The 27,895-nt window shown below is 38.9% G+C and overlaps 4 protein-coding genes across 9 annotated transcripts; 3 read left to right on the top strand and 1 right to left on the bottom strand.

Annotated features, from left to right (window-relative positions):
* Nucleotides 1–634: 634 nt before the first annotated feature.
* Nucleotides 635–4,852, top strand: LOC127778386 (uncharacterized). Of its 3 annotated transcripts, XM_052304976.1 has the most exons (4): nt 635–889; nt 1,174–1,357; nt 2,976–3,316; nt 3,825–4,852. In XM_052304976.1, exons 3-4 carry the CDS (start codon nt 2,996–2,998, stop codon nt 4,590–4,592), a joined length of 1,089 nt encoding a protein of 362 aa, XP_052160936.1. In that variant the 5' UTR covers nt 635–889; nt 1,174–1,357; nt 2,976–2,995; the 3' UTR covers nt 4,593–4,852. The 3 variants fall into 3 exon arrangements, with proteins under 3 accessions (XP_052160936.1, XP_052160935.1, XP_052160937.1); XM_052304975.1 differs by lacking the exon at nt 1,174–1,357 and having other exon boundaries at nt 640–889; XM_052304977.1 differs by lacking the exons at nt 635–889; nt 1,174–1,357 and adding an exon at nt 904–1,173.
* Nucleotides 4,853–9,712: 4,860 nt separating this feature from the next.
* On the top strand, nt 9,713–11,979 carry LOC127778985 (phosphopantetheine adenylyltransferase 1). Its single transcript, XM_052305635.1, has 7 exons — nt 9,713–9,898; nt 10,034–10,215; nt 10,344–10,415; nt 10,510–10,569; nt 11,243–11,337; nt 11,575–11,644; nt 11,749–11,979. Exons 2-7 carry the CDS (start codon nt 10,072–10,074, stop codon nt 11,869–11,871), a joined length of 564 nt encoding a protein of 187 aa, XP_052161595.1. The 5' UTR covers nt 9,713–9,898; nt 10,034–10,071; the 3' UTR covers nt 11,872–11,979.
* Nucleotides 11,980–12,505: 526 nt separating this feature from the next.
* LOC127778984 (2-methyl-6-phytyl-1,4-hydroquinone methyltransferase 1, chloroplastic) lies at nt 12,506–16,035 on the top strand. The gene is made up of 3 exons (XM_052305634.1): nt 12,506–14,219; nt 15,045–15,351; nt 15,539–16,035. The coding sequence occupies exons 1-3, from the start codon at nt 13,690–13,692 to the stop codon at nt 15,692–15,694; spliced, it is 993 nt and encodes a 330-aa protein (XP_052161594.1). The 5' UTR covers nt 12,506–13,689; the 3' UTR covers nt 15,695–16,035.
* A 64-nt stretch (nt 16,036–16,099) lies between these two features.
* LOC127778983 (peptidyl-prolyl cis-trans isomerase CYP63-like) lies at nt 16,100–22,308 on the bottom strand. 4 transcript variants are annotated; one of them, XM_052305632.1, is made up of 14 exons: nt 22,126–22,308; nt 21,919–22,017; nt 21,749–21,803; nt 21,134–21,222; nt 20,842–20,866; nt 20,715–20,753; nt 20,481–20,598; nt 19,773–19,927; nt 19,365–19,692; nt 19,162–19,274; nt 18,354–18,501; nt 17,633–17,941; nt 17,472–17,552; nt 16,100–16,903 (listed from the first exon to the last, which is right to left on the bottom strand). In XM_052305632.1, exons 2-14 carry the CDS (start codon nt 21,997–21,999, stop codon nt 16,540–16,542), a joined length of 1,905 nt encoding a protein of 634 aa, XP_052161592.1. In that variant the 5' UTR covers nt 22,000–22,017; nt 22,126–22,308; the 3' UTR covers nt 16,100–16,539. The 4 variants fall into 4 exon arrangements, with proteins under 4 accessions (XP_052161592.1, XP_052161593.1, XP_052161589.1 ...); XM_052305633.1 differs by having other exon boundaries at nt 21,919–22,040; nt 22,130–22,308; XM_052305629.1 differs by having other exon boundaries at nt 22,130–22,308.
* Between the last annotated feature and the right edge of the window lie 5,587 nt (nt 22,309–27,895).

Here is a 27,895-nt window from a genome sequence, read left to right as displayed (position 1 = left end):
AGATTCGTATAGGATTCGAAGTCTCTTATGGAACATTGATACAATCCTAATCCTAATCTAATTCTTAATATAACTACTAAGCGCACATATATAATAATAATGATATTAGTGACTAGTATATATATCCAGATTCGTTATACTAGAATGTGTTTCATCCAGTTCTACGTTGCTATATTTTATGACAGAACAAATAAGAAATTAGTAGTTTAGGACAATCAATATGTATTTTTTATCTATTTTATTATAAATCTTAATATAGAATTCCATGAACATATGAGCCTTGCAAGAAGATAGGTCAGCCACAAATCTTCGTATCAATTTTTATAGCTACAAAAGAGTAGCCAGATGGTTACTCATAATCTTTTGAGAATAGATCCATGAATATTTGCCCGGTTTCCTCAACCAAAAAGTATAATTATATCTTCATGGAACTTAGTTTATTTCTCTTTTTTTATGAAAAAAATAAAATAAAAATAAGGAGATATGAACAATCGAATAAGGCAGGGGGAGAGACCAAGGAGTGACACAAAACTATATTCACTTGCTCTCGTTTCCCAAACAAAAGACAAAAAAAATAAAAAATATATATAATCAATTTAGCAGAAGCGTGAACATTACCATGGTACCATCAGATCAATCTTTTTCAGAAATTACAATTACCAGTGATAAAATTTTTTATATACTTTACAAACACATCGGAAATGTTTAAAAAGAAAAAAAAACAATAATTCCCATGACAAAAACGCAAGGAACAGGAAAGCAAGAACTGAAAGAAACAGCCAATCCACAGGGCAAAGCCAGCACACCGTTTTCTCCTACGGTTAGGCACGGAATTAGGCGCTCCGATTTCTTCCTGGCCGCCGGATTAATCCTCCCATCTCCTCTCGAGGTTGGTCACCTTCGATGCACCAAATTTCTGATCTTCTTTTTTCTTTTTCGCATAATTTTTGGGTTGGGTTTCTATTTTAGGGCGTTTGGAGGTGGCGAAATTTTTTGCTAGCTTCTTTATTTCTTTCTGTTTCTTGCGTGAATTGGATTGGAGGAACAGACGAGTTGGGGGTTAATCCCGATTTAGGAGTTGCTTGTTTAATCTGGAGAGGGGAAAACTGTTTTCATTTTGAGAATCTTGGATCGGCGAGGCGAGTTTATCCGTTGGTTGGCTTCTTGTTGCAGGTGAGGAGTGGTTTGATGCTGGTTTCTTTGGATTTCTTGTACTCCAACTCTTACATTTTGGCCTAGATTGCGCGTTAAAAATCCCATCTTGGAGTTTCTTGTGTTGGTGATTCCGACTTGAGCTGCTGTTGTTCGTGATTCCAACTCGATGATGCCTTCTGATTTGGTTTTTCACCAAACTGAGGTAAAAAAGGAGTTTTTGGGTGTACTAGGATCCTAATGTTTTGTTATTCATAGTCTAGAACTCTGCCCTTAGTTTCAAAAAAGGATCAAAATCTGCCCTGATTTCTTTCCACTCTGAAGCTTAGTATTTTACAAGGGAAATTGGGCTGAGATGAAATTTGTACTTCGCTGCTACAAATTTTGGAATCACAGATTCAATCAATCCAACTAGTTTTTTAATTGATTCTTACGTTAAAGCTCCTGTTTTTGCATATTTAGTGTGGTCCAAATTAGATCTTTGAGTACATGGTTCCGATCTGAGCTGCTGTACTGTACTATTATTGCTCCTTGAAATCTTGATTGGGCTTTTCAATGTTATGGAATCAAGGGATGCTTTTTAGGTGAAGTTGTGTGCCATCTGATCCAGATTGGTTGATTGGTCTACCCCATCTGACAGATAAGAAGAGGTTTTCAGTTTCAGGAAAAAAAAAAAAGATTAGAAGAGGTTTGACTTTTCCTAGGAAAAAAGTTACTACCATTTTCTGGGGATTCTTCCATGAATGTACTTCTGGATATCATAAGATGTTCCTAGTTCTTGGCTCAAAATCAGAATTCAGAAGGATAGCCAATTTGTCTGAATCATGGTCTAGGTAATTTTGGTTAAAATGCAGTAGATAGGGTCATAGGGAGTGAATCCTTTCACACGGTTAATTAACGGCTTAGGTAGAATGTCTAGTTGATTTAGGGGCTTTTCTTAGGCCTCCTTTTGTACTAAGGAAACAAGCCATGGCTGCTCAGAGCATGGAAACTGGAAGCTCTTATAGTATAGATTGTACCTGGAGTCCTGGACTTGTGAAGCTTAAATGATGCATAAGTGACAGTCCTGCAGTTTAGTCATCTGCTCCCCCTTTGTTCAGCTTCCAACTTTGAGCTGTAGAAGTTGGTCCGATTCCGTTTGATTGCTAAAAATGGAAGGGAAAAAGAAGTCGGTCCAGATTCTGATATTGTTCGTTCTGGATTTGCTCTGTTCATTAAGTAGTTTTGTGAACGCATCTCCGAATAAGGGACAATATCTTGCTTCTGATAGTGTACCAGTTGTCCACGAACCATACTTAATGAAATACTTTTGTAGTTCATGTCAACTCTTGAATGTTTAACACAACCCCAACTGAGAATCTGGTGCATTTTGTTGGACTTTGGTCAATTTACTTGCGTACTTTCACATCAAGATGCTAGAACTGTGCACCCATACCTTTTGTTCTATATTGTGTTGCCTGATTCAATGAGCGCTGCGTTGCTTCCGTCGTTGTTCTATGGCCTCAACAAATGATGTTACAAGTTAGTGGGGTACCTTGCAAACTAATCTGATTGGACTCAGCACTATACCTCCAGGGTAGTTCTTTTATTCGGTGACTGTAAGGTCTCCTAGATTTCTTCTTTAAATAAAATTTAGCAGATCTTTGGAGTGATTTAATCAATGACAGTGTCTTTATCCCACTTGTATGCTTTACCTAGAAATACAGTTATATATACTTTGACAAAATGACATCTTTGTTTTCTTATCCATTCATGTTTTCTTATTCTTTCAGTAGTGCAAGTGCTTACTTTTACTTTCCTAATGGTCTGCCTTTTGTAAGCAGGGTCAGGTTCTTAGTGAGAGATGATGAAACTAAAAGGTACAAGGCTACATAACTTTAGGGATAGCAATCTAAACTTTGCTGCTGAAGGGATGCCTGCAGTGAAGAAGGATGATGTTAGGACGCATCGGCCAGTTGGTATGAGAAAAGGCAGATGGGTTCTTGGTGACATAACTGAGGTTTTGGATCGTAATTCGTGGAGGCTTGGGAAGATTGCAAAGGTGCTGAAGGATGACTATTTCGTCATCAGGGTAACAGGTTGCATGCAAATGAGAGAATTCCACATATCTTGCTTGAGGTTTCCACATGCCTATCATGGCAAGCAGTCAGCTGTAATAGACAAAGTGAGTACTGATTCCCACGCGTTACTCTTTATTACAGTAGCTAGTCGTTTCAGTACTTCAATTCGTTGTGTGGTTAGCTCATGTTCTTCCATGTTTGTGCTTTGTAGTAGTGCATATATGATTATTAGTGGATTCTTTGGAGTTCTTATGAAGAGATTATGTTAGTATGTTTGTCGAATTTGCAAAAGACTCCATTGAGTGTATTTGAACTTCAACTGATGATTTAGATTCTTTATTGAAAATCTGTAAAGCTTGTTATTGCTTCCGCTAGTGTGATTTGTTTCCAATAAGCATTTGGCTACAAGATTGATACGACAGCAGACGAACTTATTTGACATCAGTAGTATAACATGGCATGCTCAAGTACTATATTTCATTACTAGTTGGGTGTAATTATTGCAAATTTTGTGAAATGACTGAAATTTTGTTCACCTCTCTAGTTTCACTCATGTTTTTCAGCAAGCATTTCATTGACATGGTAATTAAAAAGTCATTGCCCCCTTTTCAGGTCAGAGAGCAGAGTGAAAAACAGACCCAACATGTTGATCAAACATTTCATCACTCAAAAATGGTGATGGAAGAGGATCATCACTCCAATGAAGCTAATGATCACATCACTAAGAGGCACAAAGCGATCAATCTCTGTCCTTCCTCTAGTGCAAGAAATGTGAAGAAAAAATTAGAACTGACTAGGATGCCACCAGATGATTCAATTCCAGGAGCAAGCAAGAAAAGGAGAGTAGATGCACATGAAGTTCATCGGCAAACCAGGAAACCACAGCCTCTGAAAGTGTCTGCAAAGAATGACATCCACAGAGATCTCTTTTGTAGGCCTTCTAGTGAAAGATACAATGATCTTGCCAAGAACAACTTAACAAAGAGAAAACCAGACAGCATAGTTCGTCCACCATCCCAAATGCCTCTTCAAGTTAGAGAAGAAAACGAGTGTTCTGTGGCTAGTTGTAGTGTGAATTTCTCAGAACACTCTATGAACACTGACACACAATCTGTCGGAGTCAGGAACAGCTTCCCTGATGATGCCATGTCTTCATGTCCATCCATGCTTAGGCAGGAGAGTGACAATGTCCATGGCTGTGATTTCAAAATGGATGTCCATGAGCTGGAGCTACAAGCATATCAATCAACAGTGAGAGCTTTCTATGCATTGGGACCACTGACATGGGAGCAAGAGTCACTTCTGACAAATCTGCGCCTTTCGCTTAACATCACAAATGAGGAACACTTGCTTCAGTTGAGACACCTATTATCTTCTTGAACCATTGAATCTTCTCCAATATCAGATAAGTTGAGAACTGAAGGCTATACATCTAACGGTTTTCGCAAGAACAGTGTGCTGTTCTGAGCTCGGTGTATCTCTTCGTCTCCATCTTGTAGATATCTCTGGAGCTTACTTCCTCCTTTTTCCACCTTTGATGGTGTTGTAAATATAAAAACAGTTGCAGAAATTTTACTGGTAGTTTATTGTATTTCACCAAACTTTTGTTGTTAGAAGTAAATGAGAATTTGATGGTTTTTACTTCCAGGAGCATGAAAAGCTACAGCAAAATTATGGTTTTACTTTCAGGACAATGAAAAGCTACCGCGAAATTATCCTACTTGAATACTGGTCCATTGTGTTATTTGTCCAGATCTGAATATTTGGTACAAGAGGTGCATACACTCTTCACTTGTTTATCACTCTGTCCATGGCTGTACTTGGTGATTCTAGTGAGTTATGTTTCATATATGTACCTGATGAAAAATCTTGACAGATTAAAATCTGATCTAGAACCTACCTGGAAGATGAAAATTTCTTGGATGATAGAGAATGTACAGAATTTCATTGCCATATGTATGGTCTTTTCAGCCGCAGGTATAAAATGACTCCACAAAGGCAATAATCAGTACACAGATACTCTTATCTGAACAATGGATAAACATCAGTTTTGTCTTTATAAGAGAGTTGTGGGCTGCAAGTGACAGAATTTAAAAGAGTGACAGAATTAAAAAAAGGAACTGCAAGTGACAGTGCACTGAAGGCTGAAAACATATATGCTTGTGTCCTTTTCTCTCCCTCTCAATAAGAAAAAAAATGTTTGGATTTTGTGTTCAACTATCAAGTGGTGGTCCATTGTCATTGTTATTGTCACTATTCATGACAAAAAGATTGAGGGCTTCCTTTGAGAGAGAGAGTAGACGTATCCACATATCCTGAAGTTCAAATTTTGCATGTGATACAAGCTCTCCCTACATTTGTGATGAGTGTGTTTAAATTGCCATCTGGTTTCTGTGAGGACTATATGAAGATGATCAGGAAATTCTGGTGGGGGGAAGAAAAGAACCGGAGAAAAACGCATTGGACATCCTGGCAGCAGCTTATTAAACCAAAGAGTAAGGGAGGAATTGGCTTTAAGGACTTGAAAATCTTTAACCAAGCTCTTCTAGCAAGACAAGCGTAGTGTCTAATTCAATTCCCTAATAGCCTCTGTGCCAAGTTGATGAAAGCAAGGTATTTTCCCAATGGCCATTTAACTGATACAGTATTCCCCACTGACTCCTCGGAAGTGTGGAGAGGCATATGCCATGGTTTGGAATTGTTACAGAAAGGAATAATCTGGCGAATTGGAAAGGGTGACCATGTGCATATTTGGCGGGATAATTGGATTCCTAGGGATCACCAGCTGAGAGTAACTGGAAAACGAACAAGGACACGTCTGAAATGGGTAGCTGACCTGGTGTCACCAAACAATCAGGAGTGGGATGAAGGTTTAATTCGACAAATCTTCTATCCACCGGATGTAGATGAAATCCTAAAAATTAAATTACCAGAGTCCCCGACTAACAATTTTCTGGCATGGCATCCGGAGCGACTGGGAGTCTTCACTGTTCGCAGTGCTTATAGACTGGGACTGGCTAAAGAACACCGTGCAAACGAGGTTGGTGCATGCAGCTCGAATGGAAATGGCGACCGAGTGCTTTGGAAGAATATTTGGTCTGCTCAAGTACCACAAAAGGTTCGCATTTTTGCTTGGAGGTTGGCAGTGGAAGGACTACCTACCCAACACAATAAGCAGAAGCGCAACATAGTGCCAAGTGCTCGATGTGAGGTCTGTGGTGCCCCCTGTGAGGATGGTTACCATGTTACTGTGGTTTGTACAAAAGCAAAAGCTCTGCGTGATGAGTTGCGGGCATTCTGGCCGATTCCTCCAGAAGACAAATTCGTTAGACAAGAACCAGATTGGCCGCTTCTTCTTTTGGATACTCTAGATATGAGGAATAAAGCCTAGGTGATGCTGATGCTGTGGAGAGCTTGGCATCTTCGCAACAACTCTGTTCATGACACTGGCACTCTGACAATCTCTGGTTCAATTTGGTTCCTACAGAGTTATGTCCAGCTCCTGTTCCCGATCCGACAAAAGGAAGACCCAAAAGGAAAAGGTGCTGCTCAGGTTCCTGGGAGGCTGAATCAGAATCCGGGCGTGTCGAAGGCTGATTGTTTGCAAATCTGGGAACCTCCCCTGGAGGGGTGGGCAAAAATTAATGTGGATGGAGCCTTCTCCATGACAGATAACATAGGAGGGATCGGTGTGATTGCTCGTGATAGTGAAGGGAAGGTTTTATTGTCTTCCTGGAAGTACCTACGCCGATGTGCATATGCAGAACAAGTGGAGATTTTAGCTTGCTATGAGGGGATGAAGCTTGCAGCTGAGTGGATAAGGAAGCCAATTATCCTTGAGTCTGACTGTGTCACGGTGATCAGAAGAATGACAGCTGAAGATGAGGAAAGATCAAGATGGACGTTTCTTATTCGGTCAGCAAAAGCTGTAATGAGAAGTCTCCAGGAAGTGCATTTTCAGCACAGAAAACGAGAGTGTAATAGGGTAGCTCATGAACTAGCTCAACTTGCTAAACGGACAGCACATTGCGTGGTTTGGCGTGATCATGTCCCGTCTTGTGTGATGCAGGTTCTGAAGCAAGATTGTAATGTTATTACATAATCAATAAAGCTCTCGTTTTCCTCAAAAAAAAATTTGCATGTGAGCTTCAGCGAAGTTTAGAGGGCCTATGTGTAATTGTTAACACCAAAAAAGTCGATCAGCTGAGAGAAGCCTATCTAGAAGAAACCGAGTTCATGAAGGAATCGTGAAACCATGGCATGGCAGTTTAATTCTATCAATTAATTAAGCATGATCGTATTCGATCAGGACTAGTATCAACCTAAGAGTATAAATATGTACACCCCGGGTTTTTTTAGTCTATCTCCACATATCAATACAAATACTTTCAATGCATTGCCACCCTTATTCCAACGAGTTCTTAGTTTCGAGTAGGGCTACATCGGTTAAGTTCGATCTCCAGCGAGGAAGTAAGTTCTATCAACTTCGCCTGTATCGGTGTGGCTAGAACTTTCTCGATTAAGTCTGATAGTCTATCCAAGTTGATGCAAGCGTTGCATATTAGATATATTAATTCTATCTTTAACTGCATCGCTATTTACAGTCGTATCAGCTTAATTATGACTTTCTCGGATAGGTCTGATATTCTGGATAAGTTGATATTTCTCTAAGCGTATGTTGTTTTAAATTGATTTGTTATATCCATCACGTTTGTGTAGATCTATCGGTTTATATAGTTTATTTATTAGATGTGATCTCGTACTGTCTCGGTTAGGTCTGATCCTCTAGATTGCTGCTGATAATCCAAGTCTTGCTAAGTTGATAGGTTTTGTGCTACGTTTTATCGGATGGCTAGCCGATAAGTTATCTTTATATTACATCTAGTCGATCTACAACCGTAGTACGACTGATCTATTTTCTATCGGTTTAGTTTGTTAACTTCAACTCGGTTCAGACCGATCTATCAAGTAACCGAACGAAAGTTGATAGCTCGTAGGTTTCGTCCCTTCGGAAAGCTGGATAGAGCTGATATCATTATTTATGTTTATCTGCATGTACCTTACTAGCATCGGTTTTCTAGCCGATATATAAGTGCTTTGACAGATATTGGCTACATCCGATTTACATCGGACCACTAGCATGATGTATGCCGTAATCTTGTATTTACTACTCTATATCAACATCGGTCGATTGATTTATTGGTACAATTTTGTTTATCTGTTCTGTCAGTTGTGGTATCAAACTGATTGTCACGCCCTAAACCCGATTGATATGACCTGCACTAGAGCTAAGCGGATCTCCCATGTCTTCGTGTGCGACAAATTTCACGTCAACGGTAATGCGTTCAAAATAAATTTTCAAATTATTTTTCTGATGAAAAATTCATGTTTGGTTTTTCAACTTCGAGGAAGGGGGATTAGGAGTTTATTAGAGGAAGTTGATGCGCTTGCTATAGAGATTGAGAATCATGTTTGGGAAAGGGGATTGGGAGATTAAGAGAAAAGTTGATGACCTTGGGTGTGTTCGGATGCTACTTTTTCTAACCTCTCTCACTCGTTTTCCGCGTGCACGTTTTTCAAACTGCTAAACGTTGTGTTTTCTTAAATAGTTTCTATATGAAAGTTGCTTAAAAAATCAAATTAATCTATTTTTTAAAAAAAACAAATACTTAATTAATCGCGTGCTAATGTACCGCCCCGTTTTCCGTGTGCACTGTACACCGTTCCCATCCCCTGGTAGCAAACACACCCCTTGTTTGGTTATAGAGATGAGAATCAAGTGGAGTTTAGGTGGGAGATTCTTCTTTTTTCTTTTCTAAACATAATATAGATATAGGTGTCCATATGCGCGCGCACCCACCGGCCACCGCTATGCATGCACACACTTACAACCTATCCCTATTAGCACTTTTAAAGATTGACCAATATGTCTTGAGATTGATGAAATTATTACAGGTGCTTCGCTGTGGAAGGATTTATCACCTACTACTGAAAGAATTAGAAAAAAAATAGAGCTACACCGAGAAAAAAAGATGGAAAAATATGATTCCTCTTCAAAAAATTTAACACCAAGCGTGAGATAAAGAATTTCATTTCATGTGGAATAAAGAAATTCTTGTACTACGTGGTACTCCCTCCGTCCAAATTTTCGTGTTCAATTTTAATCGCCGTCTTATTTAAAAAAATTAAAAAACATAAGTCACATATGAAGTACTATTTATGTTTTATCATATAATAACAATAAAAATACTATAAAAAATTTAAATAAGACGGACGATCAAAGTTGGACGTGAAAATTTGTGGTTGCGTTTAAAATGGGACGGATGGAGTTCTAGGAAACAAAGTCAATCAGTCAATCTGGACCGTCCACGGCAGAAGAAGTTGGAAGCCGTGCGTATACGTTCTCTTTCTAAAGAAGTCAATCAGTCAATCTGGACCGTCCACGTGTACGTTTTCTCCTCTTTTCCTCGCAAGAGAAAAAAAACAGAAACAAATAAACAAACGAAATAAAGGGTAAAAGTCAAAAGTAGAAAGTGCTCTTCGCTTCTTCCTCCTCTCGCGCCGCCGGCCAATCGCCGGCAACCTCAGCCCACATCACCGGAGAGACCCCGTCGGCTCGCCTTCGCCGCTCCCCTTGCCGGCCTCCTCCTTCCCACCGCCCCGCATCCATTTCTTCCTCCAGCGAGGTCAGTTCCCCCGCAAAACCGCCCTTCTCCCTCGTCTCCGGCGCCTCCCGCTGCCGGATCCGCCGCCGCCGCCTCCTCCCCGGGCCTCTCTCTGATCCCGTATTCACCGGTGACCACCTTTACTCCGCCGGACAGAGCATGCAGAGGTGGACAGATTGAAGTAGGAAAAGAAAATGATCACTCCTCCCGTCGCCGGTGACACCTTCGCCGGAGCGCCGCCGCCGCCGAGTCAGGAGGAGGATGCTCCGCCGTACGGCTCGGTTGTCCTCGGCGGCACCTTCGACCGCCTCCACGACGGCCACCGTCGCCTCCTCAAGGTGCGGTGCTGCGAGCTTGAGAAAAAAAAAAGAAGAGGATTTCTATTTTTATTTTCCTCCTAAAGAACCGAGCTTAGTATTAATCCTCTTTGAGGAATAACGAATTTTTCGATTTGTTGGGTGTGTAGGCCTCGGCGGATTTGGCGAGGGATCGGATCGTGGTGGGCGTCTGCACAGGCCCCATGCTCGCCAAGAAAGAGGTAGAAATGACACCATTTTTCACCGGTTATTGGAGCTGTGATGCTAGCTGCTGGTTGTGTTCTTGATTTCCACCCTCTGTGTGTGTGCCTGCAGTACGCTGAGTTGATCGAGCCCGTCGAAAAGCGCATGAAGGCTGTGGAGGATTACATCAAGGTGGGGGATAATCTTGCCTACTTTATTATGTAGTATATAGTTTCTGTTAGTAAATACTCCTACAAAGGATTGGAACATTGGGTGATGACTAGTGGAAGCAGTTTGCATGAATTAAGTTACTGAGCTGCTTTTTATTGCTGTTTGTGAGACGTTGTGACAGGATGAATCTTTTCTCTTCCAAAAATGAAGGAAATCAAAGGTGTAATTTTCAGTTGATTTGGGAGGCTGTGTATAATTTATTCTGGTACAAAGACAATTCAGTAAACCTTAGATTTCGCGCATGAGAATTAGCTTCTCTCATGTGGCACATTACTTTAGGTGAGTAATAAGAAGTTATACAGTGAATTGGTTTGGTGAAGAGTTATGTGGCAATTTAGGACCAACTTGCTGCGAAATTTGTTCCATAACTTCCTTGTACTGAAGACCTGTTCCTAGTCATCTACATTTTAGAAAAATATAGAATTTTGGAATTGCATGCTTCTTAACTTGTAAGGGTTATTCCCCGCAAAAAAAAGAAAAAAAAACTTGTAAGGGTTATCAGTTTCACATAAGTACATACCCAATTAAGCATGTTCATACTTAGGAGGAGCTGCCAAAAGTGAAACTGCTGCTTCTGGAATGCTCAATTATGATGTTTGTTGAAAGCTCATGATTGGTTTTGTATAAAATGCAGTCTGTTAAACCAGAACTGGTAGTACAAGTGGAGCCTATTGAGGATCCTTATGGCCCATCCATTATTGATGATAAGTTGGATGCCATTATTGTCAGGTATGGACAATTTGATCATCTCTTATCTGACATTAAGTCTCTGTAATTTTTTTCCCTTTATTACTTCATGCATGTGTTCTGACCAAAATTGAAATTCATTCATCAAACAGCTACGGAACTATATTAAAAATGTATGAAATATGCCATGCTTAAATAATGTAGAGTTGTTCGTGCTTACTTTAAATTTTCTCCTTTTTGTTTTTCCTCATTTAACCTAGTGATGCTGCTTATGTTCAGTAAGGAGACATTAAATGGTGGATTTGCCGTAAATAGGAAAAGAGAAGAGAAAGGACTACCTTTGCTGAAGGTGTGGTGTTCATACTCCCTAGAATTATTTTTTTTTTAAAAAAACCTGGTACAAGTACAAGATATGCTTCATAGTGATCCAAATATTGATGAGCTCAATTGCAGGTTGAGGTTGTTGATCTTCTATCCGGAGGAGCAGAGGGTGAGAAATTGAGTTCATCTGCTTTAAGGAAGCTTGAAGCAGAGAAAGCTAATCAGCAAGAAGGAGCAGCATCTAAAGGTGTTTAGCTGTTTAGGGAGTAAAGTGATTCTGGTTGGCTGTATACTAAAATCGAGTGAATTGCATTTTGGACCCCTTTTCTTACTATAATTTCACTTTGGACCCCTATTATTTCCTTTTGCTTCATTTTGCACCCCCCCCCCCTTTTTTTTTTGCCCTTCTCCTCAAACTCAGGCACATATCCACTGCCAGTATTATGGCAGCGGCTGCAGAACCGCGGAAGTGGTGTGACCTAGGAGATAATGCTATTTCCAGAGTTGGAGAAGAAGAAAAAGGGGGTTCAAAGTGAAGCAAAAGGTAAAGCGGATTCAAAGTGAAACTATGGTAACAAGAGACAGTCCAAGCTGCAATTCACTCTACTAAATCCTGAATGATCCTCCATAGTCTCAACAAGTAATCTGAAAGTGGTATTTTAGTTACCTTTTTGAGGAATTATGTTTGAAACTTGTCCCAGCTTCCAGGGCCCTGTAAAAGTATTACTTCACTCTGAATGATATAGTTGTACAAATTCAATCTTAGCTCCTGGGAACTTCCGCACTAACCAATTTTACACATTTTTTTATTTCCTACCTTTGCCATGTGAATGTAAAAAAGGAAGTCACCTTGACGTTCTTTGGAGTAATGGTAAATCAATTATAAATGAATTTGCTGCCCCTTCTGTGATGTACCCATGTGATGTATATCTTCATCAGAGCTCATGCGATATAATTCTTTGCTTGATTTCTGCTCCAGTGTTGTTCATGGTCCTCTTCACATTGACCAGGTATGCTCAATTTACTTTGGTTGATCATGAGTTCTCCTTGGTCGTAGACCTATATATTTATCTCATAGAGAATTTTTTATGGCACTAAAGATATATAGTCATTTACAGATCATTAAAAGCAGAAAGGTGTCACTGTTAGCCTTTTCTTTTTACTTAACTAGCAAGATCTATAAACATGTTTTATTTGTCCACATTAGAGTTGAGAGGTGTATACCTATTGATTTGGATTATGTGGATTAGGATTACCAAAATATGGGTTTTGTCTATGGTAAGTTGGTAACATTTGCACCCATTTAGTTTGTGAACTTAAAGAAATCCATAAGTTTACACAATAAAATATTTTCACTTGCAGAAGTAATTGTGTAATCACACATATGCTGTTAATCTTCCTTAGAACTGAAAATTATGGGTACTTTAAATGATGCTTGTATTTTAGACTGTTATGGGCAGCTCTTGTAACTTTCATTTTGAATTTGTGTTATTCCAAAAAAAAAGCTGTTTATGTAGCATAAACCAAACAAATTAGGTGTAATGTTTGGATGAGAACTAAAAGGACTGCAAGATGCCAAGTAGCAAGTCCCCCATACATTCCTGTCCAGAATTGTCATCCATAGGTTTACAATCCCCAACCCACATGTCCCCATCAATGGAGCAACTAGAGGAGATGAAGACAAATAAAGCCATCAGCATCCTGAATTCCTGATGGAATAGAAGCTTAAGCCTTTTGTTGCATCACAAAAAAGGTCTATACTGTACACGACTACACACACACACATGCTTGCATACATGGCTGTTGCATGTTCTCAAGTTCCTGTGGCTTGGCAGCTGAGGTTACCATGGCCAAGAACTAGCTCCCTCTCTCCTGCATCGTACAGGCACTCATATGTGATCTACTGATCTTCTATTTATTTGCATTGTAAATCTACCAAGAAACCTCACAAATGAAGCATAGGAGCTACCTAGTCCATTCCTGTTTGTTGATTCTTTCGTACATAAAACCAGTATTCTCTTGCCCAACGATACACTAAGCCATACGTGATTTGATCCAAGTTTTCAAACAACAATGAAAGAAATGGTTTCTTCCTCTACATTTAGAGCTCCCGGTGGATTAGGATTCTTGGGGCCTTCCAAAATAGGTTTGATTCCTTTGAGAAATAGAAGTGGTGTGAGATCAAGGGTAAAGTATATCGCACCAAAGTGCGCGGTCTCCTCTGCTAGGCCAGCATCACAACCTAGGTTCATACAACACAAGAAGGAAGCATTCTGGTTCTATAGGTTCCTTTCCATTGTGTATGACCATGTCATAAACCCGGGGCATTGGACCGAGGACATGAGGGATGATGCATTGGAGCCTGCTGAACTCTACCACCATGGGCTCAAGGTTGTCGATGTTGGTGGTGGCACTGGGTTCACCACATTGGGGATTGTCAAGCATGTGGACAATGAGAATGTCACACTGCTAGACCAGTCTCCACACCAGCTTGAGAAGGCCAGGCAGAAGGCGGCACTGAATGGGGTGAACATCATTGAGGGTGACGCTGAGGACCTCCCCTACCCGACTGACACATTTGATCGCTATGTCTCTGCTGGGAGGTGATTCTCTAATGTCCTCTTTGCATTGCAGTTTACGGTATTTTCTCAATTGTGTTTCCCATGAGCAACCCATGAAGGTTTATTCTGTCGTGTTTAACAGGACATATAGCAACACAGAATCATTCTTATAATTTGGCTATAAGAAGATGCAGGATTTATTAAAATAAATATAAAACATTTTATGTGCTGTCTTGTATAGATATGTGTTCAGGATTGTGAAGTTAATTCATTCTTGCTTGTGTTTACTAGGATAAACCAATATACGGTATGTGTGGGCACAACTTAAGTTTGGTCAAGAATTTTCTCTTTGCTAATGTGAATGTGTTACACTTCACATGTGAACTGTACAATAACATTTTTTTTCATCTATCATCAACTAATGCCATTATTTTGTCATTGCATATCCTTGAATTGATATTGATGTATAGATTTCTGTATCAATGAAAGAAAATACCTGTTAAATTCTATGTGATCTAGCGTTGACACCATGACAAAACCATCTGTTTGGATATATTTGCAGTAGTGTGGTTTCTAGTAAATGGTTAATGTTATCAGTGATTCAAGTGTCCATGATGAGATGTTTATATATTTGTTGGATCAGATTTCTGTTAATATGATAATACTGGCTCTTATGATTGTTTTGACTTATATTGTCCATGTGAAGATGTTAAGTATCACTCCTATCCAATGAATCTATTACCTGAAATGTGAAAGCAATATGCATGTGGTCATCAGTGACCTGTGTTTCATTTACTTTTAAGCTTAGTCATATGTGGTCATTGATCAGTTTTGATGCCATACTTACCAATGGTGTTGTTTTGTCAGCATTGAGTACTGGCCTGATCCACAACGAGGAATCAGGGAAGCCTACAGGGTCCTGAAGCTAGGTGGAGTTGCCTGTTTGATTGGCCCGGTTCACCCAACCTTTTGGCTGTCACGCTTCTTCGCCGACATGTGGATGCTCTTCCCCAAGGAAGAAGAGTACATAGAATGGTTCCAGAAGGCAGGGTTCCAGGATGTCAAGATCAAGAGAATTGGGCCCAAATGGTACCGCGGTGTTCGACGCCATGGCCTGATCATGGGGTGCTCTGTGACAGGCGTGAAGCGATCGTCTGGCGATTCCCCTTTGCAGGTATTCTTTGCATCTCAATGTGTTCTAGCTTCATATTAACTCAGAATTGCTTTCTTGTTACAAACATCAAATGTTAAGAGCACCTAAATTTGTTAACAGTGAGTCTAACACACCTGAGTTCTGTGTCATGCTAGCTCACACTGATGTGCTTTGTTATCTGGTTTTTCACCTTTTGTTCTTGTTGCAGCTTGGTCCAAAGGCTGAAGATGTTGAGAAACCAGTGAATCCTTTCACCTTCATCTTCCGCTTCATCATGGGGACGATTTGCGCTTCTTATTATGTGCTGGTACCTATCTACATGTGGATGAAAGATCAGATTGTCCCCAAGGACCAACCAATTTAACTGTTTCCTGATGCCAAGCAATGCCAACAAAACGAAATGATCTGTGCTTCTTACTTGTGCTGGTACCTGTCTCCATGTGGATCGAAGATCAGATTGTCCCAAAGGACCAAGCCCATTTAACTGTTACCTGATGCCAAGTTGCCAGGCAATGTCAGACAAAATGACAGGGAAAGTTGTGTTGTGTTAAGCTTCTGTTACATGTTAGGCACTGAACACTCCAATGGTCTAATGTTCGTGTTCATGTTGTGTTGTGGGTGCTGATGGTATGCTTTGTTCTCTAGCTTGCTTCATTTGTTCCCTTGTTGGTTTTATGAACCGTCAAAAATAAAAATGAGGCAATATTTAAGGGATCTGAAAAACAAACATGGACTCGACTGGAATGCAGGAATATGAATATAACAGTTAACAGATTCACAGCTCATTTTTTTCTTGTCAACAGAGGAAAAACTCGTGTTGAAAACAAGAAACGTGCCAATACAAATATCTAAACAAAGTTACCAACAGACTTTAATAGGACAAGAGACTATCTAAACAAAGTTACCAACAGGCTTTAATAGGACAAGAGACTACAAACTTCCATCATAAAAAGACGACAAAGGGTAGATTTACCTATAAATTATACTTAGGATATGATGCGAAGCATTTTAGAACTTAGAAGTCTAAATATCATATCCAAATAGAAGATGCATAAAAACAACAATCTCTGAATGAGAAACGTTACAAAAGAAGAGTACATTAAGCCATTAACTACATCATCATTCTTAAAGGGTAGTACTCAATACTAAGCTACCATGGAACATAGGGTTTTCAACTCCTGATATCACCTCAACTTCTGATATCACATCTCAGTATGAAACCAAGCCTTTACTTCCAGCAGGGCTACTGGATCTTGAACTGCTGCTGCGCCTGCGGTTATATTTTGAGCTCCACTTTTTGGCAGGAGGAGCATCTGGTGATCTGGACTTCGAGGGATCACGGCTCTTCGACCTGGATCTTGACCTTCCTCTATTGACAGGAGGGCTGCTATTACGGTGATCAGGGCCACCACCATCCCGACCTGATCGAAGCCTGTTTCTTACATCTCGCCTCTGGTGCTCCGCTGGGCTGCGGCTGCGGCTGCGCCTTGGACTGGGGCGGCGATATCCTCCACGCTCACGGTACCTCAATGGACTGCGTGACCTGCTCCTGCTACGGTCTCTCCTTGGGTATCTGGGCAATGGTTCAGAGTTTCTTAAAAAATTGTATAGCTCATTGCTAAAGTAACATGGCCTTGCAATGGTAAAAAAGGGAAGCGGATAAAAAGGAAATGTTTGGTGAATTTGAATCACGCAAGAAAGCTGCTTGATCTAAGCAAAATATACTGTATCTATGTTAACATGTAACCCAGTTTGAGGTTTGTCCATGCATAGCCTCTGCTATCTACCTAAGAGAAGAATTGGCATGAAATATAAGGCAATGAAAGCAAGTTATGAACTTGGGTAATATTCAGATTAACTAAACTCTTGAAGGCATCATGATATAGTTATGAGTAAATTTTATAAAGTTTTTATAAAACCCCACTATTATGGTCCAAGTTGAACAAAATCAGATGTTTCGGCACGTTGCACATAACCCTGGGTATTATGGTACTAAATAATAACAAACTACACTGTTAACCCCAAAGAAGGCATGAACTCATGAAGAGTACACAACTATATTCAAAATAGTTCATCCACTCTACCCAATCAATTGTTACTGACCACTAGGAGATTCCAAGGATAATCAGAAGAATACCAACCTGGACGGACTACTGGCTCTTGGGGAACCACGATATCTTCTTACTGGAGAGCGTGCACCGTAGGGACCATTTCTTCCATACCTGGACATGATGGCATCCAAACATTAAATTAATCATCATTTTTTTAAAAAAAAATGTGGTAAATAATCTAACTGCAGTACCTATTAAAATGATTCCACCTATCATTTCTTCCATCATTGTAGCGAGACCGAACAGGGGAACGCTCTGGAGATGGTGTCCTGTATCGACGTGCAAATGCATATTGTTGAGTAAAACCACGCCCCTTCCTGACACGTTGAGGCTGTCCGTTGTCTGTAGAGCCCATTGCTAAATCTTTACCGTTGGTTGGCACAGGTTCAGCTCTAGATATACCAGCCTCTGCAGTATCAGCACCATTGTTGCCATCCACTTTTGTTAAACTTGCATCAGCCCTAATAGGACTGCTCCTAGCTCTCGCACCAGGATCATCCCTGCAAATACAAACAAACATCTCAATTGGGTACTCAAAGGATAAGGTTATCTCAATGTTGAACAGGACATTTTTATCCCTGCTAAATACCCTCCAGTCACAAAAAAGTGACGTTTTGCACAACGACACAGTCATCAAGACAATTATTTTATTAGGAATTACTAGTATAATATTTTGATACTATTTTTAAGACAAATATAATCATAACATTTTTAAAAGTTGAATTCAAAATATTCAAAGCAATATTGATGGTCAAAGTTTAAACATGTTGACTGCACGGTGCACGCATTCCAAAAGTCACATATTTGTGACTGGAGGTAGTAGTACTGAAAGGAACCTGACAGTAAGTAATTTGTTTTAAGTAATCAAACATTAATTTACTAGCTTTATCTTCTGAGTTCTGATTTTTGTACCTGATACCAGCCCCATTTCCATCTGTGTTTGAGGGTTTGCTTCCTTCATTTGATATGTTGTCAAGGGTAGCTGTTTGTTTGCCTTTATCTGCATCTTCCAAAGTACTATCTTTCTCCAAACTTATAGTTTTGGTGTTATCTGGATCTGCTATGAACAAAGCTGCTTATTAGTTCAAAATTGTGTAGACAATCTCAGTACATTCGAACAATTAAATGCAACACATTCCATGAATCATACGTCATAACCAAACACAGCAGGCAAAACTTCAAGGTCAAAGATGGTAACTTCTGTCATAAATTAGAAAGATGTTACCTTGTTAGCAATTTAAAAAATATAAATGATGAAACTCTACATTTACCATATTCAGAATCAGTTCAAAGTATTCTAGAATGATTTTGTAATTAAGGTCGGCAAGAAATGATAATAAACAAAAGGTTGGCCAAGAGTATCGTCAATTATGTGGATGCTTAAAGAATTTGAGTGGTAAACAGAATCAAAAAAATAGTTGCAGACATAAGTTGTTCTGTGTATCAGAATAGAATAGATAGTTTAGTTGCAGAAAAAAAGTAGATATGGACAGGTCGCAAGCAGGGATTAGCAAGTGCAGTGGACAAAGTCAGCCTTTTGAACCACAAAACAGAAAATTTAACAGGCAGAGAAAATTTAAAGTAACACGGACAATCACAGCGAGTCCAAAGTATTAACAAGCAGAACAGAAATCTGTGCAGTTCAATCAAAGCAGCATATTTTAGACTACTCAGGATTTTCATAGCAAATGAATGTGAATTGACTCTTCTATTGTCCTACCTTTCTTCGAGGAATGCTTGGTACGAGTCGTACGACGGCCTTCACTTTCACTGTCAGAACTGCTGCCGCCTGTCTTTGAGCTATCTGAATCATCACTTGAGCTCCTGTAGCTTCTGTAAAAAAGCTCCAGACAGGAGATCTTTCAGCAAATACATCATTATAAGCTAATAACACTACCAAGATCATACAGGTCATCAACGTACCGTTTGGATTTCCTTTTTGTTCCTCTACTCTTTCTCTTAGTCTTCTTGTGTTTGCTTTTCCCCTTTGCAGACCTGTGTTTATCCTTCTTCGAACTTTTTCTTGTCTTGTGTCTGCGGTCGCTGGATGAGCTAGTATCCAATGATGACGAAGAGTATGATTCTGATTCCGAGCCACTATCTGAGGACTGTGTGTCAGAATAATCTGAGCTATAGGAATCAGAAGAATAATGCTTTCTCTTTTTCTTTTGTTTATCATGAGTAGGTGGTTTTTGGGTTTTGACCCTTTTTTCAGCAGCAGAACTGTCTTCTGTTCTTCTGAGCTTCTTTTCTGCAAAAGAACAAGTAGTGAGAAAGCTAACCAGACAACACATGGACTGTTTGGTATTATCTGTTTATGTTGCTTTTTACCTTTCTCTCCCTTTAGCTGATTCTGGGAATCAGAGACTTCACCACAGTCCACGATTTTCACTTCACAAGTAGGCTTTCCGGTATCAGAACCTACCGCTTCAAGCTTCTTCAGCAAGGGCATTCCAGTGACCACCTTCCCAAAGACCACATGTTTGCTACACGATTATAATTTTAAGTCATTTGAAGTTGATAGATTTTGGAGCCATTGGTAAAAGGAAGTTATATGACTTCTTATCCACAGGAAAACACCATAGAAATTAGGAAATTGATTACTTCTGTGGGCAACATACACTGTGTTGGAGCCACCACATACTCTCAACCATTACCTGACAACTTGTAGACACATTTAAGAAAGGAGTAGGGCTTAATGATGTGTTCTACACACACACCCACTCCAGAGAGTTTTCTATGGTTGTATATACATAGACATAAATGTGCTGTTTATAAGATATTATTTAACAAATGGCAACTTTTATGTGTGTATGCATGAGGCTAATTGATCTTTCATGGTTGTACAGAATTTTTGGATTCAAGGTTTTTTAATAGACTAAATCTCTCTAGAATGTTAAATTTTGGTATTGGTAGATATCAAGTACTATATCTTTGTGCAGTAAGGAAAGAAAGAAAGGCATAACTTAATATGCACAAGGAACTAGAAGAGAGATTAACAGAGAAAATTGCCAACTGACTAACAGAAAGAAGCAATACCCATCAAGATGTGGTGTTGGCACGAATGTTATAAAAAACTGGGATCCATTACTGTCTGGTCCAGCATTTGCCATGGAAAGAACACCAGGTTGGTCATGCTTTAACTTGAAGTTTTCATCTGTAGAACACCAGAAAGTACATACAAAAACTTTAGCGAAAGCATACTAATGCATTTGACACTAATTGGACTAAAAAAATTCTATGGCAGCCACAAATTTCATTATAGTCATTAACCTTTAAATTTTGCACCATATATGCTCTCTCCACCACGTCCTGGAAACAGCATGTAACGTTGAGCTTATAAAGTGTACAACAGCAAGAAGTCAGTTGAAAGAAGATGCCTGGGATAATGAATCAATACCATCTCCTCTTGAAAAATCACCACCCTGCAGTTGAAAATTTTGATAAGATGAGTATAGTTAGGGAAAAAATGGATGCTAGAATGCAATCTAGAGTAGATATATCCTGCAAATGGAACAAAAAAAAATCTGGGATTATGCTGTATAACTAGCAAGCCATTCATATCTACATTCTAGAAATATGTAGAGTTCAGCATTTGAAATCCCATAAAAGAACAAAAACATACTGTGAGTTGATACAAAGAAATATGCAGTGGCCAGAGGACTTGGATCATTTGGTTTAATTTTCAGTACCTGAGCCATAAAACCTTTCAGAATGCGATGCATGTTTGTTCCCTTAAAATAAAGTGGCTTTTGTGTAGATACTCCAAGGCCTCTCTCACCTACATATCAACCAAAAAGTGAGCATGTGGATATAAAAGGTCACACAGGTTGCAAATCAGTGCTAATACATCATTTAGATACAAACTATCATAGTACTGAAATGATAAGCCTATGACTTACAAGAAACCTGACCAAACTAAATGCCAATTGCTCATTGAAAGAATAGTGTATCTTTATAACAGAACAAATCATGCCAGAACCATTGAAAGGAACATAGTGAGACTTTTTTCCCACTATTCTACTTTAGATAACAATATTAATTACCATACACGAGCATGCAGATAATAAAACTGAGTATGACTTGTTAGCATTGTAATATACTACATTCAGAACTGGCATGTGCCTCATCACTCATGTAAATTCACCCAACAGAGCTGCGGAGCAGAAAAGCTCACGCGCATCCTTATCATAAAACATTGTTCATCACCTAAGGTTTATTACAAGTCGCATAGCGCAAATAAATTTCCTAGCGACAACTGATCCGCTACACGCAACTTATATCCCATCAAACGAGTAAAAATTTACCCGTGCAGAGAGCCCGGAAATTCTCCGCGGTCTTCGGAACGACATCCGCAAACAGCTGCAAATCGAAGGCAAAGAAAGTTAGCCCAGGCAGCAAGGATTACTCAAACAATAACACCAGGTAGGCAACTAGCCATGCTGGAACAAACTAGCTCCTCAACCAACCAACCAACCTCAAATGTGATCCTCTCAGCGGCGCGTCCGCCGATCGCTATGTCAAAGAAGACATGAGGGTTCTTCTTCGCCTTGGGCATGGCGTCCTCGACCACCACCTGCGGGCGCGCGAGTGGGCGTGCTAACGCAGCACCATTAGCAACACATCTCGATAAAAAAAAAAACTGCCATCCAAGAAGATATAGATAGTATAGATAGATGGATACCAACCGAGGCCTCGCGGCGGTGGTGGCGGCAGGCCCGGCGGCGGAGGAGAGGGTGCGGGGCGCGCGGCGACGGCTGGCCTAGCGCTAGGGGGGTTCGCCGGCGGCGCGGCGCGGCGAGGGGATGGGGAGGGGAGCGCGCGGCGGCGGCGGCTAGGGCTAAGGTCGGGGAGTGGTGGTATTCGCGCATGTATCGAGGTGAGGCCGTGAGGGAGGTGGAGTGGGCCGAGCCAGATGGGATGGGCCTAGGTAGGATGTGATAATTTTGTTTGAGTAAATTTCACGAAATTTCAGTCAAATTAATGAATTATCGCAAAATATACCACCTCTATATTTTAATGTATAACGCTGTTGACTTTTTAACAAACGTTTGACCTTTCGTTTTATTCAAAAAAATTATGTAATTATAATTTATTTTATTGTGACTTGATTTATCATCAAATGTTTTTTAAGCATGACATAAGTATTTTTATATTTGCATAAAAATTTTGAATAAGACGAGTGGTCAAACGTTGGTTAAAAAGTCAACGGCGCATACATTAAAATATGGAAGGATTATATATTTAAGATGGTGTATTATAAAACTACGGATTTAACAATAAATTAAAACTATATGTTTAATGCTAAGTATCGCAAAACTACATGGCTGGCAATAAGATTACCACAAAAGTAAATATTTAGGGGGTTTAAAACCTTATCACTAACGCTATGTTCGAGTTATAAACCAATTAAATTAATGGAGTAGTACTCTTTTTGAGATATTCATATAGTTTTGTGCTCCCTCGGTCTCAAAATTGTATTTAACATGAAATAGCTACAAAATGCAAAACAGAAACAGCTACGTACATTTTAGTACGGATAGAGTGGCATGACATCTTAATTATTAATCACATGTTTTTCTTATTTCCGTATTTGATAACCATGCGTGTCGAAGGAGCCCTTAAAAATTTGCTTGCCAAGTACTAATAAACACACATGCATATGGCCACAAATACTTGTAGTGTTATGTTTTGTGCTGTTATTTTGCTCTTAAATTCACTCCCTCCATCCCAAAATATAAGATACAACCACTTTTCTCTCATTTCTCATAATATAAAACGTGCATGCATGCATATATTAACTATCATCCTTTAGTCCTATAAAATTGTTTTGTTTTAAATCTTATATCATCAAACCTCCCAATCATATTGCTTACATGTATCAAGGAACACCAAGAAAGTGATTAAATATTTTCTTAGTCTTTGTGTTATGAGTGATTATGACTTATATTTTAGGATTGAGTGCTAAAGTTTAGCCATGCAACCTTTAATTGGCCATCGATGTGACAATACTTCCATGCACAGTGATAGTGTAGCTAGGATACTACTCGTACATGCATAGCCATCTAGCCTACTCCCTCCATTCAAAAAAAAACTTAACCTAAAAAGAGATGTGACTCCCTCCTAGGACAACAAGATGTGACCCCTAGAACAATAAGAGATTCGTTGTTCTAGAAGGGGTCACATCCCTTCCTAAATTAAGTTTTTTTTGACGGGAGTACATGCATAGCCCTCTAGCCTGTGCTTCCACCGATTGAGCTAAATAATTTGTACCACAAGCATATCAAGAGTTTAAAATTTATTGACAAAAATATAAACACTCCGAAATACTACCGCATCCATCTTAAAATATAACTAAGTTCAAATTTTACCCCATATATAGCTAATTATAGAATATATAAAATGTGATTTTTACCCCATTACTTCACATGCTACCTGGCGCGCTCATCATCCCAGCAACCGTTGAGACCTGCCCTCCACCCATAATATTTATAATTTCCATCACCCCACCATCTAGTAATGAGAATAATTTCACCACAATCCTTAATTACCTCAAAATACTCCTAGGAGCTTTATTCTGGGATGGAGTGAATGCTTATCTTATTAATCACCTTGCACTTAGTTGTAAATATTTTGCATCTTATCCCCGATCACACTCACACTATATTTATCCCTTGTTTATTAAGTTTATTAAGGAGCATCAAAATGTTTTCTCCTAACCCTTTATTGTTACTCCCTCCGTCCCATAATAAATTTATTTTTAGCTCCATCTATTTATTCTAAAATAAGTTCTTTTAAGTAATCATTGTATCAGAGTTTGTAAAAGTATGAAATAATTATATTGGGAATAGATAAAGTAGTGAATAGTTATATTTGGAGTAGATAAAGTGATGAATAGTTATATTAGGGTATTCTATTATTTTTTGTTTTTGCATTGATATGTATGAGAAGAGTGAAAAATGAACTTAGGGTGTGTTTAGTTCACGTTAAAATTGGAAGTTTGGTTGAAATTTAGAATGATGTGATGGAAAAGTTAGAAATTTGTGTGTAGTAAAGTTTTGATATGATGAAAAAGTTAAAAAAAAATTTAAAAAAGTTTAGAACTAAACTCGACCTTACTCCATTTTAGTATCGAGCAAGTAAACAACATAAACATATTTATAGTTGGGGAGGGAAGGAGGAAGCGCAATCATACTCCAATGAACACTATTGCGATGCACACCAATGCGATGCAGGGAATGCACACCATTGACCGGACAAAAGGAAGAAGCTACGGCAGCAGATAGTCGACGAGACAAGTGATACTAGACTGTTGTACCTACCTAATGCTACTCCTGCATATCTAGCGAAATTAACAGTAAAAGAGTACTGATCCTTTTAGCTAGCTATAAAATGTTCCAGCTAGCTGTGCTCCCAATGCAATCCAAGGATCTCATCGATGATCGATAATACCTTCGTCCCATATTACTTGTCTTTTTGAGTTTTTGTTTGTCAATATTTGATTATTCGTCTTATTTAAAAAAATTTGAAATTATTATTTATTTTGTTTGTCAATTGCTTTATTATCAAAAATACTTTACATATGACTTATCTTTTTTTATATTTACACTAATTTTTTAAATAAAATAAATGGTCAAATGTTACAAATAAAAAGTCAAAAACGTCATCTATTATAGAATGGAGGGAGTACAGAGTAAGGAGTAGCTGTTGATCTGACTTGGGAGAATCGATAGCTGTTGATCTGACTTGAGAGGCCTTTGTTTCGAGTCTCAAGATCTTGTCATTTCTAGGAGTACAGTATGTTTCTGTCAGGCTTTCATCTGAACCTCTTGTCGGCCAGGGTCAATTTGACCATGCATCGATCTGCCAAATCATCGTTCCTTGATGCAGTAATTAACAACCAATTAAACCTCACATGAAGATACGAGTATGAAATTACAGCCACCATCCAGTTCATCAGTGAAGAAAAGTCCTGCTTAATTTGTGGCCAATAGGCCAATATGCACAAATAAAGGCTACCACAAGCTACTAGTATACAAACTCAAAATTGAATTTACATTTGGTAATTAGGTCATATTTTAATTCATCATTGCCAGGTTCAACCAAAGCCAAATTAGCATCATCTCACTTTCCACCAACTAGAAGAATAATTTGGCACCATAAAAGATATGTGTAGTCGACATATATATTTTTGTCGTAACCACGTTCAAATTAAAGTGCTGAAATGGACGAATAGATGATAGTTTATATGATTTTGTGATGACTAGCATTGCCCATGCGTTGCAATAAGATTTAGTTAAAAGAGGAAAAAAAAATCATTAATTAATAATTATCATCATTTTTTATATATCATCTCTTAATTTCTACATATATAATTGTTACTAAAATATGAGTCCTCAGGTTTGAACCTATATTATCCTTTTCTTTCTCATCACAAAAGTAGGAAGTTGACGATGGGGGACGGTAACATGTGGTTCATTTGGTCGTATAATATCATTTCCATAGAAAAAAAATACTGGAGAGTTGGTGATATGATGGTATGAGAGTCAAATTAAGCATACACGATCACTGTTCCTTTTTAAAGGAATATAGATATCCGAGAATAGAAATGTATGAATGAACTATTATAAAGTTAATTAATAGCTATTTAAAAAATAGTTTTTACGAAACTTGTACCGTTTAGAATTTTAACAAACATACCCCCCATATTTTTCATCCATTCATGAGATTACAACCGGATGGAATTTGGTTCCCAACATGCAAACTATTACTATACGTACGCGGCCAGCTCCATCGCGTAGGCAAGCATATATATGGTGGCAATAGCTATCATAAAATCACAATGGAAAATATTTCCATGTTTTGTGTTAAAGTTAAAAGAAATTATTGTAATCTAAAGTATAACAATAATGTAACATTCCAAATGTATCCTAAAATGTACTACTACCAAACTTTTCAACATCACTACTACAAAACATCAAATAGGTGTCGCCACTATAGGCTTTTTTCCACCTCCGTGAATTGAAATCACAAAAAAATTGACATCTTTAAACAATTATAAGTGTCGGTTCTAAATAAAAACCGGCACCTAATAGGCGCCGGTTTTTATAAAAAACTGACACCTTTAATATGTCAAAAACCAGCACCTATTCTAGGTGATGGTGGGAGGCAAGTGGCCCATGCCCCCTCAGCTGCGGGAGGCGGCATGAGATGGTTGGATGGAGGTAGCCCGCGCCGCTCGGCGGTGGGAGGCAGGCGGCCCGCGCCCCTCAGCTGCGGGAGGTGGTCGGACGGTGGCGGCGGCAGGAGGTGCGACGGCGTCGGCGGACGGCGGATCCATCTCTCCCCCTCCCTCTCTCTTTGTGATTTGTGATTTGTTCTTATTAGAGTTCATTTGTTGCTCATGTGAGATGTGTTCTTGAAATTGATGTGAGATCTATATATTGATGTGCCGATGTGAGTTCATCTGAGATTTATTGATGAGAATTGATGTGTTGTTCTTGTTCATCATGTGGATTCATGTGGAGTTCATCGGATCGAAGTATCGGCTCCTACGTCGGCTCGAGGAGCCGTTTTTTTTTGGCTCATTGATTCCATATTGGTGCCGGTTTTTAAGATTGAGATTGGTGGCAGCGGACTAATCATTGCCGCTTTCAATGTCCCAACCGGCACCGATATGTGGTTCTCTAGTAGTGCATGCTTTTATCATCTCAACTAAACAACCATCTATTGTTAAATATTCACATAATAGTTTTCTCATATTAACTAATCATAATTATTATATTATCGATCAATTTAAGCTTCTTTAAAACTCTGAACACTTATATTTTGAGATGCAGTAGTATCTTCAACAGCTCAACACATATCCACAGCCTTTCACTCTTGTGGTGCAGCAGCCTATGCTTGCTGTCTAGACATAGCTATAGCTAGCTAGGCATCTAGGGTTAGCTAGCTATACTACGGATCCCTTCTATTGCTAGTCTTCTTCATTGGCAGTTTCTCCCTATCTAGATAGACCTACCTCAGGTTAATGAATTGAAGATGCTGCATACTCTCTCTTCTATATTAATTGACATTTTGGACAAAGTTAAAGGTTACACTTTTATAATTTTAAATAAATTTGTCTTTTAAAGTACTATAATAAAAATAAACATGCATTTATTTATTATATATATTATAATAGAAAAACAAGGTCAAAGATATATCTTGCAGACCGTGTTATTATTCAAAACGTCAATTAAAATGAAACCGGAGTGAGTACTCCTATGTAGGAGCACTATGTTTATATCAGACTTGTTTAGTTTTGTTGCTACCATACTAAAATATTAGCAATACCAAAACATAAGTAAATTTTGGTAGTGTTAATTTTTTTAGCAACTTATGTATCTTATTGGTATATTTGGGTAACAAACTAAACACTAGCTAAACTACTATTCAAAATGACAACAATCTGG

Source organism: Oryza glaberrima, chromosome 7, assembly GCF_000147395.1.
Source record: "Oryza glaberrima chromosome 7, OglaRS2, whole genome shotgun sequence".
NCBI classification, from domain to species: Eukaryota; Viridiplantae; Streptophyta; class Magnoliopsida; order Poales; family Poaceae; genus Oryza; species Oryza glaberrima.
This window is presented reverse-complemented; position numbering and strand designations above follow the sequence as displayed.